The following is a 14,233-nucleotide window of genomic DNA, read 5'->3' as shown; positions in this document are numbered from 1 at the left end:
AAAGCATCTTGTCCAAACATTTGGACATTAACAATAATTTAACATAAATATACACCATCTCTCTCTTGCTTTCTCGCTCTCTCTCAGCTGTGGAGAACACTGCCTATAAACCAACCATGATAAAATAAATAACAATGTAAACAGATGAGATGTGACACATGTGACATGAGACCGTGCACTTTCCTAATCAAAGACCCACTCCCAATATATGTTTATAATAACTTCTGGGTAGAAAACATAGCTGTCATACAATTCAATTACCTTTCATTGTGATGTTAATTCAAAGTGTATAGATCCCATTCATCAAAACAGCATGTTTGATTCCTCAATATCTTATTGATACAAGAATTTAACCAACATTAGGCTGGAGACCTGCTTTATCTATTGGGTCACAGACTAAAACGGCAGTTTGAGTTAACCCAAACAAGTTATGTCACTATAGGGTAGACTTGGTTTATCACTGATGCTAGAAACACAGTACATAACATGTCTATATATCTTTAAACAGCACAGCTATGAGTGAAAATGTTTTTATTAATCTCCTCAATGAAAATTGGGTTAGGGTTAGGTATACGTTCTCTGTCTGTAACACATTAAAACCCTAAAGGACACAGTGAAATCATTATTGTCCTGGACGGACCAGATTTCATCCCTGATGATTCTACATTGTGAACAACAAATCCATATTAAATAATTATAAAAGGAAACTTGCAGTTAATACAACATAGCAAAAAATGCCGTTTCAAACATTGTGACATGATACTGTCTGCTGCAAAAAGACAAATTGCTGTTGCTGAATAAACTAACTAGTAATGAACAGTCTGCTCTGATCAATTCTGAATTCTCTTGTGACGATAATGACAGATGATGCTTTACCATTCAGGAGACACGCTATGTTGACACCGGAGAAATACACAACTAAATGGTTAATTTGAATTTTTTAGACAAGTGTATCAGGCTGAAGTGATGCGGCTGTACCCGACTCAAGATTGTATCATTCGAATCAGATTCGCTGTTCAATGAAAACATTCAACTATTTGTGAGCAGATGGATGGAGTGCTTTGGTAACCCCACCTCATTGGAGAAAAAATACAAATCTTGGGATATGGAGAAAACAGGTGCTTTAATTTCAAATGAAAATGAAGAAAAGCATTACAACAAAATATCTGACTTTGGAATGAGTCTTAAAACACTGAAAATCAAATGAATAAAATGTGCCTTTTTTTTTTTTTTACCACTAACCATTTCTATTTTAAAGCACTGAAAGTTCTGTTATCCTTTCTGGATATCACCATCACTCTCCTCCTGACTGTCTTTTTTTTTTCAAAAACGGTAGGAGCTGCAGATGTACTTGTCCTGCTCCTTCTATTCAATTTGTTTCCCCGATGCCAAAAGTCAACAATGACCAGTGCAAGGACGAAACAGTGCCAGCAAGTCAGTCTGTGGAGCTGCACTGTTTATTTTGAGAACGTGCGCATCACGGAGACACTTTTAATTTTAATGGGGACAGTGTTGTTGGTCTCCTTTTTTAGCCAGCGCATCAGAGTCTGGAGTTTAGTTTTGTTGTGGCGAGTCTCAGAATGGATCTGAGGTGTTGGTCTGTTAACTTGGATCTGTGGCTGGCTTTGTTGATGTTCATGACGCTGAAGGTCTGTTCACACACGTAGGTCGAGCCGAACAGCGCCAGCATCGTCTGTCAGTCAACTAAACAGAACCTAAACCAAACACACCCTAGCTCAGGACAGACTAAAAGCAACCACCAACTGAGACATACGGTTCACATATGTACTGGCTGATCAGACCATTTTAGACACACTGGGGGATACAAAAGACAACACAAATCACAGCTAATTAGTCTACCTGATCTTTAAGGGAAGAAAAATAAGAATCATTCATATAATAATAATAATAATAATAATAATAATAATAATAATAATAATAATAATAATAATAACAATAATAATAATAACAATAATAATGATAATAATAATATTCACTGAAATACAATACAACAATCAAAGCATGAAGCAGGGCCCTTCCCCATGATGCAGGAGACCCATGATACAGTCCTCTTAGCAGCCAGCACTATTTAAGGCCAGCTGATGCAGATTGGCCTCCTTTTGCTGGCCAGCCAGGAACTCCACTGCAACCCCCAGGAACTGGTAACTTAAAGAATATCACATTAACTTTCCATACAATTGATAAAGTTATTGAAGCAAATAGCAGAATTGACTAAGAAAAGTTACCTAAATGTGTGCACTACAAAAGGAAACCATTCTGTCACAACTACTAATAAAAAGTAACATATGAAACTTAAAACCTCCATCCATCCATCCATCATCTGTACACATTATATGTACGCCGCTTAATCCTCTGCAGGGTCGCGGGGGGGCTGGATCGTATCCCAGCTGACTTAGGGCGAAGGCAGGGGACACCCTGGACAGGTCGCCAGTCTATCGCAGGGCTACACATAGAGACGAACAACCACACTCTCATTCACACCTACGGACAATTTAGAATAATCAATTAACCTCAGTATGTTTTTGGACTGTGGGAGGAAGCCGGAGTACCCGGTGAAAACCCACGCTTGCACAGGGAGAACATACAAACTCCACACAGAAAGATCCCAGGCGTCCCAACCGGGACGCGAACCGGCGATCTTCTAGCTCACTGGGCCACTGTGCAGCCCACTTAAAACCTGTGTCCAGTTATTTCTTTCTTTGTGAGTATTATGTAAAGAAACGTAACAAAAGTAAATAAACTAGATGAGTTACCACCCTTTGTATGTTATTCAGTGTGGGGTTGCTACTGCGGCCATCACATTAATTTTGTGTTCAATGTACAGGGAATAGTTAATTTTTTTTTAATTGAAATTTAAACATTTATATTATATTTATTATATTATATTATATTATAGTGAATACTGATAAGTCTACTCAATGTCTCTGCTGGTATTCTATAATATTTTGCATTTTAGAAATTAATTTTAAGTCAAACTAATTAGTTTTGCCATTCAAAATAAAAATGCTACAAAATCTATGTCATGCTGCTTCGCTGAAAAGCTGGTGGTCCTCAGTGGTGGAAATGCTACTCATGATGAAGGGAAATGATGGTTTTCCAAAGAAAATCATGTACGTGATGTAATTTGTATGCAATGTAACTGTCAGGTTATTAAAGTTTCACATAGCACTTACTTTACTGTAACTTTTCAATAACCACCATGTGGGAACTGTGGCATTTATGGACTTGTAATTTCTGGTTACACAGCAGTTCAGTCTAGTGTTTCCCCAACTTTTTGAAAATCACGAACCATTGTGACCAGTGGCAGCTGGTCAACAGCACTTAGTTAAGCTACACAGCAGGTGGCAGCAGAGAGCATATATTTTTAGAATACGTCACTGAGATGAAGAGAATATACCCAACAGGTGATGGACAGTACAGCTCTAGCATTCTGTTTTTCTCTCTCTTCCTCCCTCCCTCTCAACGGTTAATCAACACAGCCATCACACACTGCAAGTGCAGGATATGACCATTTCATATGGCAAAATAATTTTGAGAAGAAAATTTGAGAGTGAATGTTGATTAGCTTAAGATGTATTTTTCTTTGTTTCTTTCCTAGAGCTGGCAATTAATATAATATAATATAATATAATATAAAGGAGATCAGAGACCTGTTGCATGTTTGGGTGAGTCGTCATGTTTCTTTTAGCAGTGAGTGTCTCGTGTTGTGCTCTGCATTTTCCATTTTCTTTTAGTAAGTAAGAGGTAAGGTAGACAGGAGCGTTTGATGCCCAGATGAAGAGCTGGTAAAGCTTCAGGGTTCATCCATTGAGATTGGTGTGGAAAAAAACATCAAGGCATGGTGTGAATGTTTCTTTGAATACACTCAGTGGTCCATCAACTTCACCTAAATAAGAATGGTTTAATGACAGTATGGTGAGGGTACGGTCGATAGTAAAGTCAAATCTCATGGCGCCGGCCTTACTGTGCCAAAAAAAACTTTGAACTCAACATATGGAGAAGAGAGGGAAAAAACTGATCCTTGAGTAAGTTAAAGGTGAAGGTAAAGAAATGCTGGTAGCAGCTCCCTAGTTGAAGACAAATGCCAGCATTCTTGTTGGGTTGTCCTCTTTGTTGCTGCATTACAGACTTCAGTGGACTGGTCAGGACACCTGGTCAGAAGAGATGGAGCAGGTGGGGATACTGTGGACTAGTGGTGGTCATTATGGCTTAAAATTAATGACACAGTATAATTTATTTATTTATTCATTTGTTCTTTTGTTTTTTTTTGTTTTTTGCAGGATGGTTTTATATCACAGTATTACAGAACTAAGAGATACTAATATGATTTGACTGCATTTTGTTCTTTTGGCATTTTAAGGGAACATAGTATTGAAAGAAAAAGAACAATTTTAAGGCAAATGTTTGTATTTAGTGGCTTCAAATAGAAAAAAAAAAGATGTATAAGCTTACATGTGTTTCAGTCGCCTGCCAGATAATGAAGGTTAAGAGGATGTAGTGTGATTCATTCAGAGATTAATAATAAATTAAACAATTACATGTCAAAATAAATACTTTTGTTGTCAAAATAAATACATATATTGTACAAATGAATAGATATAGTGTAAAATAAATCATACTTTACATTAGATATCAGGCTTATTGTCTGTGTTGGGGCTGTATGTTCAAATGTCATATTAATCATTACTTACATTACTGTTCCCCACATAATAGTTAATCAAACACTATTCTAATAATATTAATCATTTACAATACTGGGATCAATATCTGTGCATTGTATCAGATCTGAACCCAGTTTTGTGGTCCACCCTCGCCTACTACTCATGTGTTTGCAGCCATTTCCAGGCCAACAGTAGAGTTAGCAGTGAGGACACTGGTCACTGGAAGGACACTGGAAATTAGACACTGAGAAGAAATGTGGGTGAAATCCTGTATATGTCTTTGTATTGATCAAATCTGTCCTAAATGGGTCCAGTCATATGTCCTGTATATGATAATGAACTGCATGCTTGTCTTGCTGCCATTTATGCTCAACCCCCTTTCTCTCCCTCTCTCCTTTCCTGTGTGTGTCTTCAGATCTGAAGAGGGAGGCCAGCATCTGCCACATGCTGAAGCATCCCCACATTGTGGAGCTGCTGGAGACATACAGCTCAGATGGAATGCTTTACATGGTTTTCGAATTGTAAGTTTCAGCCTGGCAAGGATTCCACACAGCATGATTGAACATACAAGTCCCATCAAAAACCTGACGTCAGCCCTGGTTTGATATAATCAGCACTGATATGAGAAAGCTTGTTAGCTGAGGATGGGGGTGGGGTAAGAGAAAAGAAAGGGGGAGCTGGTGTGCAGGGGGTGAGTGCAGTACTATATGTGGGGGAAAAGAGACGAGATTAGGATTTCACACTTGCTGCTACCTCCAGCCTTTGTCAAAGCTGCGCCTTCCCCAAGCTCCTCCTCGCCCGCTCCGTATCTCCATCTTTCCTCCTCTTCCAGAACTAATTCCTTTATCATTAAATTCTGTTATCGCTGAACAAGCAAGTGCTTGGCTTTCATTTGCTTTCAATTCTATCACACGGCTCAGTGCAGGGAGAGAACTTTTAAGTAAATGCAAGTCAGCGCCATTTAAACAGATTTTCATGGTTTGTTCCAAAGCTTCAGTTTCATAGGCGCAGTAATGCACACACAGGAATGCAAGTACTTGAGTGGTATAGAATAACTGAGTGAACATGATAAACATTCACAATATATAAATGCTCTATATATATCAGACAGATAAATCATCTGATATCATTACCTGTTAAGACTGCAAGATATTGGAAAAAACTGACATTGTGATATTTTGGGTTTTTTACTTTTACCGGAATATGATAAAATACTGACATTTTCACCAGATCACTTGAATATCTGTGTTTGCCTTTGTGTGTATGTATTTCAGTTGCTCCTCTTCTTGGTGCTTGATAAAACTAATAAAGTTACATATTTAATTTTTAAGCTGATGTAAATATTGAGGCTTTAATGATCAGTCACTCCTGCCAGACAGAAACTAGGGATTTATTGATTGCAGCTCAAATAATGTCTCACTTTAGTGGATCATAACACATTATGACATCTGCAGAGTCTCCACTTGAGATCATACCTTTTGATGGACATCAGTTTTTGAGCCATGGCGATGCCCAAACTGTAGCCTGTGGCTTGGCAAGCCTTGTCTTTAGCCTAGCCACTGGCCAAAATGGAAATGACTGTCTTACTTGACACTGTTCACAAGGTGCAGATTAATTGTGCTTAAATTCTCCTTGTACTTGTATTCACATTTGCCGCTTTTAGCTTCAAACTAGTACCAGTCCCAACTTGAATGTTCTTATTCAGTTGATGCTATCTCAAATGACTGAGCAAGTTTAACGTATTACCAGCTTAATAATCGATTATAGTGGGACAATGCCGGCATATAGCTTTTGTACATTGTTGTTGCAGTTAATTGAGAAACCGTAGTGACCCTAATCAGCAGACTATAATGATGATGGAGGGTCTTCAAGCTCTGGTTTGTCTGCACCCACCAGAACTATGAGGCTGGGCTGTGCACATGGGCTGAACTAACAACAACCTGGTGATGTTTTAGGTCAGATATTCTTCAGATCTCTAAGCAAACATCTGTAAAATATCTAACCTAAAGCTAACTTCACCACAGTCTAATGTTTAATTTGCTTTGCTAAAGTTACAAATTGAGTTCCACACACACAAAAATGTGCTCCACGTGCAGTGGCTGCATTTTATTCTGTACACATGCATGCAGAAGCAAAAAGGCCCATACCATAAAAATGTTCAGTGCACAATACCTGAGAGAAATATTCTCAGCTGTCAGGATGTGCAGTATGGTGCAATTCCAGGGCTGATATTAATCTAATCTTATTCTTGTGTTCATGGGTTTGAAAAAAATATATATATATAAAATTGATCAACTATGCAACTGATTAAAGTTGTTGTGACTACTGAGGTCAGGCATACCTGGATTAATCAGTTTGTCCAATAATGGCAGACAGGAGACAAAGGAGCTGGCTTAAGTTCAGGAAGTAGTGCAGCTGTGCATAAAGCCAATTGTAGTTTATAAGTGGTTGACAAGTGGTGATTCTAGCTCTCTTGTACACCTGTCTTAAAATGTAAGGGACACTGGAGCTTGGTTGGGGTGGTGGGACTGCTCGCCGGCGGGCGCCGGAAAATTTCCTTTATTTTTAAATCCAAAACTTGACAGGTATGTAACCCACTGGAAATCCAAAATACTTCCACACCTGCGACTTTGGTGAAAGAGTTAGGGGTTCAAGTTCTGTCGATGGGTCTCCAGTCACCATTGTTGTGAGAGTGGTGCAGCCCCTTTCAGGAATGGGGCGGTGCCTGAGGTGTGTGTGCATAAGGTGTGCGCGAGCAAGAGTGAGGGAGCGTGTCTACCTGTGCACAGCGAATGAATGGGAGGTTGTGCAAGTCATTTGAGTCTCTTGAGTCAATGTTGCCTAATCACCATGGTAACTCAGTCCTAGCCCATTGTCTCTTAAGGCAGGAACACACCGGCTCAACTGTTGGACATCTGAAGCGTTTGGAGAGTCTCGGACAAGGTCGGAAACAAATATGTTCAGTGTGTTCAGCTGCATCGGAAGCTTTCCGAGCCGCGCGGACGTTGTCTGCTCAGACTGAACATGCGAAGTCTGAGGAGGAGGGCCGTCGGACATCTGAACCATTGGATTCTCTGATTGGCGGTGTGCTAGCGAATCAGCGCGGTGTGTGGGAGGGGCAGAATACTGTGTGCGCATTGGTTTTCTAGGCACTCTATTCCGTCATTCCCCGTTTTAATGCTTTGCAGTCCAGGCACAAGACTAGTTGTTATGTTCGTTCAGGACGAATTAATTTGTGTTCGTTTGGTAATGCCTCGCTGCATGTTTAGTATGCAGCTGTTTTTAGCTGAAATAATTAAGTTTCGTTTTGATCGAAAGTAAAGAGAGTTGCGTGCATAAGCCTTTCGTTTACAACTCACAACACGAGCGCCACCTGCTTACTGCAGAACCTACACGCTACTGTGCAGCAGGCAGCACGTCGAAGCGGTGTGTTCAATGCAACTTTTCTGCCAAAAGGGTCAGACAAGAGGCAATGGAGTGGTCGGAGAGTGGTCCGATAAGGCAGTTGGACATCTGGGTGGTATGTGGGGGCCTTTAACCACTAATGTAGTAGGAAGTTCACTCAATGCAGACACGCACTCACTATTTTGGATCTGCTATGTTTGAGTCTGCCATGTTACTGGCATTACTATGACAGCAGTGTTTCCCTTAGATAAAAGTAGAGTTTATTAGGCTCTGGGTTATGCTGCAAAAGAGAGATGATAATAGCCTACTTACAATATACTACTTGATATTTATATATAATATTTATATATAAATTATTTTGAAAAGATCAATAAACCTTATTTCATTTTATGATGCTACATCATTACACCAAACCTACAGTAGCCTAGGCCACCTGCAGAACATTGTGTATGTTATTTCAGAAGAGCAAGCATGGCTGTTGTTGTACTATTACAGGGATATGCTTTTCACGCTGACTCGAGGAAGTCTAACCCAGAGGCCTAACTCACTCACTCATTCAGCTGTTTGTGCTATCCTGCTCTGTCTCGAGTCGCGAGCTCCAAGTCTGCTGCTACGCTGCGAGCTACGACGATGAGTATTGAGCATCGGCTTGCGGGCTACTGGGCTACAAGCTTGCTATGCTCTGCATGACACTATTTATCATTGTAGATTTGATTATAGTAGGACTCAAGTGGGGGGGGGGGGGTTGAACCAATGACCTTCCTATCACTGGCCGACCTGCTCTACCCTCTGAGCTACAGTCATGCTGTCATGCTTGCTCTAAAAACTGTCTTTTTAACACAAAGAACACGACAGAATGTATAAAAATCAGAGGTGGATACACAGTACGGATGTTTTACTAAGTCGTGAGGACAGTTCTGTAACAGTGTCTCACCCGTCAGTTCTCACAGAGTGGGCAGATGACATAAAGCAAGGGCCCGACGTCAGCTACATCAACATAGTTAATTATCTTATATTTTCTGAAGGTGTTGACGGCAGAGAATTATGCTGTTACAAAAGCACAGAGGCATACAACTACCCGCACAGGGGGTGGGAAAGGACTGTTGAAGAAACACAGCAAGTTTATATATCTGAAGGAAGGCAGCGGTAGCGCCCAGCCACGGCGTCAGTCAAGCTTAACGTACAGGTAACGTAACGATAATGCTGAAGGAAAGTGGAGTCGTGGAGACAGGCGGTTGGTCATGCATTGCCGGGTTAGCGAAGTCATGCAGCCGCTATTCTGTGGAAGATATTCATAAACCCAAATATTTATTTTAGTCTCAAAGCCGCGAGCCACACTAGTCTCCGTTCCTCCTTCCTCAGCATGGCGTGTAGGGCCCAGGGCACGGACATGTTTGTCTAAGTGGATAATGTTGTGTCAAGACGTTTCTGAAAAAAAAAAAAAAAAAAAAAAACTCAAATTTTCATGAATTGTAGTGGCAACCAACAACGGCACATGTTGTACCTGAGCTCAGTTTAAAAACAATTTAGCATTTATGACATAACGCTAGCTGTTTAGGGCTACCTTGGCAGCAGCGGACAGTCATGCAGTTGCAAGGCAACCGGAAACAGAAAACTGCCGGCGGAAGCAAGTTATCTGTCATGGCAGCCCCCATAGGCTTCCGAGGAAACGGGTGGATAGCTGAGCATCATAAGGTGATCTGGGCAGAGAGGATATGGACGTGATACAGCAGTGGCGTGCGCAGACTTTTTGAAGGGCAGGGGCAAAAAGAGGGGCACTTTAGTGCGCGTTTTGGCTCCCAAGAGGGCACTTTAGCGCATGTTTTGGCTCCAAGAGGGCACTTTAGCGCATGTTTTGGCTCCAAGAGGGCACTTAAGTGTGCGTTTTGGCTCCCAAGGGGGCACTTTAGCGCGCGTTTAGGCTCCCAAGACGGCACTTTAGCGCACGTTTTGCCTCCCAGGAGGGCACTCTAGCGCACATTTTGGCTCCCAGGAGGGCACTTTAGCTTGTGTTTTTCAACAATTGGGCCACAAGGGGGGGGCCCTACACCTAGATTATTTGATTGATAGTTGCATTACTCCTGCATGTATATGCTCCATCAGATCGGATTGGATTTTTGTGTTCTGCGCAGGCTCAAGACTTTTTTTCCCGGGGCTCCCAGAAGTAGAAGAACGGCGGGCGATAGCATTGGCGACATTCCTTCAAAATAACCACAAGCAAGTGTGCCATTGTGCATCTTGTCTGTGTAATTATCATGTACACCATATTCGAAATGTACAAATATGTAGCTTCTCCTCGCTCGTCGTACAGCATCTTTTTCGAATGCTGAGGCAGCTGGTGAGGGCAGCTGGAGGTGGCTCTCTTACCACAAGTTGAAATTGGTACAGCGCCACCTATCGTACCGGTAGCGTACATGCTTCGGAAAGTAATTCGATTTTCTCACTGGCATGTAAACTCGAACAATTGCACTTGTCTGATTGAGTAGCATAGTCGAATTATGGCTGTACTCTCTGACTAAGCTGTGCACTAACTTAAATGTCCATCCCCTTCAGCTTAATGATTGCTCCCATTTCTGTGCATGCTATTTTAACTAGGCTGAGAAGCTGTCATTGCTAGAGCCATCTCTTAACTGTAAATTACTCTGAAGCATTTTTACAAATGCCAGCACATTAAATCTCATTATAGCAACAGCTTCTACTCTTAAATACTCAGTTAGTAAAGTTGAGCTGTATGACTGAGTGCAAACATCATCATCTCTCTTAGTCTTCATATCTTTCTGAAAACAACATGCTTGCCCACAGTTTAAAATCGTCAAGTTGCTTTGACACATAAAGGAATGATATGTTTATTAAAAGATTTTGCTGTACGTTTCACTACTGTTATCTGTCCATTACTTAAATTGAAAACATGTCTAAGGGCTTAATGATCTTTTCTAATTAATCTGGCAATATTGCCCTCTCAGATTTATTTGAAAGTACATACTTTGTACACATTGCTAAATCTCAAGTTGTTTTAAAGAATGACACAGCATCATACCAGCTTAGTTGTAGTGTTATAGCTGTTTCTACATCAAACCAAAGAGACAGCACATAATTACAGCTTCTCCTCTGAACTGTGTCCAACCAGTCACAGAGAAATAGAGTTACTGAAGTTGTAACAATTGTGACCTCTCCTGCCTAGATTCCTGCTACACTGATGCATTTTGTGTGTGTGTGTGTGTGTGTGTGTCCTTAATCTCTGTCTTTATTAGTATGGATGGAGCAGACCTGTGTTTTGAGATCGTGAAGAGGGCAGATGCTGGCTTTGTCTACAGTGAAGCAGTGGCCAGGTGAGATTATACAAATAAAATGTTTCTTCCATAAGATGATCTCTCATGTTGTTTCATATCAGTATTTGCAACCATTTCTTAAAATTTTGGAAACACTTTACTGTGATGCAACAGTAACTGTATGTCTTTTCCTTAGTCACTACATGAGACAGATTCTTGAGGCGCTTCGCTATTGCCACGACAACAATGTCATCCACAGAGATGTCAAGGTATTTGTGACCCACAATTATTGTCCTCGACTGACTGCAGCCTTACTGAGCTGAAGCTGCAAAGTTATTGTGGCTTTGTGAGAGCAATACAGTATTTGAAGTTTGGGCATTTTAACAAAAGAAAATACCCATTACTAGACACAACTAGCATCATCTGATTATAAAGCTGCCGCCTCGCCATCACTTTCAGACATTAAAGTTAAATTCAGACCTGCACCACTTATAGTCAGGTTAAGTAACAGCAACAGTTAGGATTGCAGATGTACAGTAAAGATACTGATGTCTGCCATCCATAGGAAAGAAATTGTTCTCCATAGAATACATAAAACTGTAAATTGCACTGTACAAACAAAGTACTAGTTTGAACTTTACAGCTATAAACCTTTAAAAAAAAATGCCTTACAAACTTGACAGTTTACCTTATACTTGGAACTTAAGAAAAACTCAACATATTTACACCTTTTGCTCTGTGACATAAGACAGTTCATTAAAGTCCCCCTCCAGTTAGTTCCTGTCTAACTGTTCTCTCTCAAACAGAGAATAGGGGTGTGGTTGTAGGAGATACACTACTTAATAATAAAGGTAATTAAACACTGGTGATTAATAATACACTCGTAAATGGGGCACCACCGCCGTTGTTTAACTATTTGAATAATCCGGAGGAAATTGCTCAAAATCGAACTGTACAATTTCTCTTGAACAGTTCAAATCAATTTCAAATCTATTTATTCAATTTCAAAATCTGTTTTCAATGTCATATTCTGAAGCAGTGATTCCTTTACACGGATCCATCGGTTCTCCACATTGGAATTAAGTTCCAGACAACCACAAACAATTATATGTGTTTATTAGCTACATTTTCCAGGGTAAAATAAATGAACTGACAATTTAGACGACCAAAAACAGATAACAGAAAAATTAAAGACTGTAATGAGTAAAGTAATAGGATTATGTGATAGTAGGCTTATGATGAAATTATGATTCGACTTTAATGTATTGAATATTATGGGAGTAATTTTTAATACTAACTAGACCCTAATCTCAATTCTCTTAAGTTTATAAGATAGAGGTCAGAACTTTAGACACAGAAATCAGAAGTCCCCTTGAGTGCACTGGGGGCAGAGCCGGTCGTGGCTTAGAACAAAAGTCTCAACAAAAGTTGGACACCACTTATAAGGCTTCTAAAGCAGACAGTCACTGCAAGGTTCCTCATCAAATGTGGATAGTCTTGGAAAAAGGTTAAAAAAAGGAAAGAAAAGGAAAAAAAAATAAAAGAAAGGAAAGAAAAGAACTTTGTTCTGTTGAAAATAAAAAAAGTGAAGCACTTCAATTCGCTTTTCTTAGAGCTTGTTGCCAAAATAAAAATAAAGATTATACTTTAAAATAAAATAAGAGTGAAATGGAAGAAGAGGAGAGATAGAGGAGTGAGAGAAGTAGATAGAGAGCAGAGAAGAGAGGTCAGCAGAGTAAAAGGAGGGAGAAAGGAGAGAGCATGGCTCTGGTTTTATGGCCCTGCAGTCAGGTGCCGGGGGCAGGCTGACATTCTCCTGTGACATTGTGAGTTTAGACTCACAAAACTTTAATTGAACTAAAGTATTGTTTTTAATGTTTCGAGATCGGGTTTCACCTTTCCCAGAACGTCACCACGGCTTTAACAGGTAGGACTTTGTCCAATGGAGACAGTATGTCATGATTAGATCAGTTATCATTCAAAAAGAGATAAAACATGATTAAGGCATAAAACACTTGAATATACAGTAGAACCAAGAACTAATACCTATTCCTTCTAGACATATCTTAATGTTTGTCAACAAAAACATATGTCAGATATAGTTTACTGGTAAATAACATGAGCATTACACAAAAAGAGGAATGAATGTTCGCAAAATCTGTTCCAATCACCAAAGAAAGGGCTGGTTTTTCTAATCTTGGCTTAACAGTAACATAGAGAAATGTGGAAAATCTCAGTTTTATGGATTTATCCTACGGTTTGTTAATATATTCAAATTCTCAGCTTTGTACTGCAGTGAACGGTGCCCAGATGCAAAGCGAATTTTCAGCACTTAAAACAAGGCTTACCTAAAAAAAAAAAAAAAAAAAAATCTATAACAGTTCAAGCGTACGTTGTATAGAGAAAATTCACACCACATCTTTACATCGCCGTCAGACCGCCCTTTCCTTGACTGGATTAGGTTTCTCCCAGCTGGAGAATGTTGTTGTAAATTACTAAAAGAAAATGACCGGTGATGTGTTTATAGCAAGAAAACATCATCCTCTTGCTCAATGGAGAGGAGAAGGGTCTGCCAGGTCAAGAGGCGACAGGCTTTCAGGCCCATATGCTGGAAAGAGGAGTCAATTTGGGTGAAAGGTTATCACTGGGAAAAATAGGGCTTCTGTTAGCTGCAGACACAAGAGGACAAGTTCCTACATGGTTAATAGTCATATGTAACCCAGTACCATTGCAACCAGACTGCTGTTCTAGCAAGATCAGCATGAATAGCATTAGCAAGGAATAGTAATAGCATGCATGTTAGCATGGACAGTGAAAGCGGTCACTCAAACAGAAGTTCTTTTTATGTATTGAGGAGCTGCAGAGTTTATTTATAGT

The 14,233-nt window shown here is 40.0% G+C and overlaps 1 protein-coding gene across 17 annotated transcripts in view; it reads left to right on the top strand.

The window, feature by feature from the left end:
• The window catches only part of caska (calcium/calmodulin-dependent serine protein kinase a), a 181,271-nt gene that overhangs the window by 72,082 nt on the left and 94,956 nt on the right, over nucleotides 1-14,233 (top strand). For 14 of the 17 annotated variants that reach the window (XM_037110242.1, XM_037110259.1, XM_037110252.1 and 11 more), the window contains exons 3-5: nucleotides 5,098-5,203; nucleotides 11,339-11,416; nucleotides 11,553-11,625. In XM_037110242.1, the coding sequence (XP_036966137.1) occupies nucleotides 5,098-5,203; nucleotides 11,339-11,416; nucleotides 11,553-11,625 (257 nt within the window). Of the gene's footprint in view, nucleotides 1-5,097; nucleotides 5,204-8,149; nucleotides 8,203-9,090; nucleotides 9,274-9,718; nucleotides 9,783-11,338; nucleotides 11,417-11,552; nucleotides 11,626-14,233 lie in introns of those variants that run through there. The other 3 variants (XM_037110255.1, XM_037110257.1, XM_037110258.1) reach the window with 3 other exon arrangements.

Source organism: Acanthopagrus latus, chromosome 9 (genome assembly GCF_904848185.1).
Source record: "Acanthopagrus latus isolate v.2019 chromosome 9, fAcaLat1.1, whole genome shotgun sequence".
In the NCBI taxonomy this organism is placed as follows: Eukaryota; Metazoa; Chordata; class Actinopteri; order Spariformes; family Sparidae; genus Acanthopagrus; species Acanthopagrus latus.
Note: the sequence above shows the minus strand (reverse complement) of the source record. Positions and strands in the feature narration are given on the sequence as shown.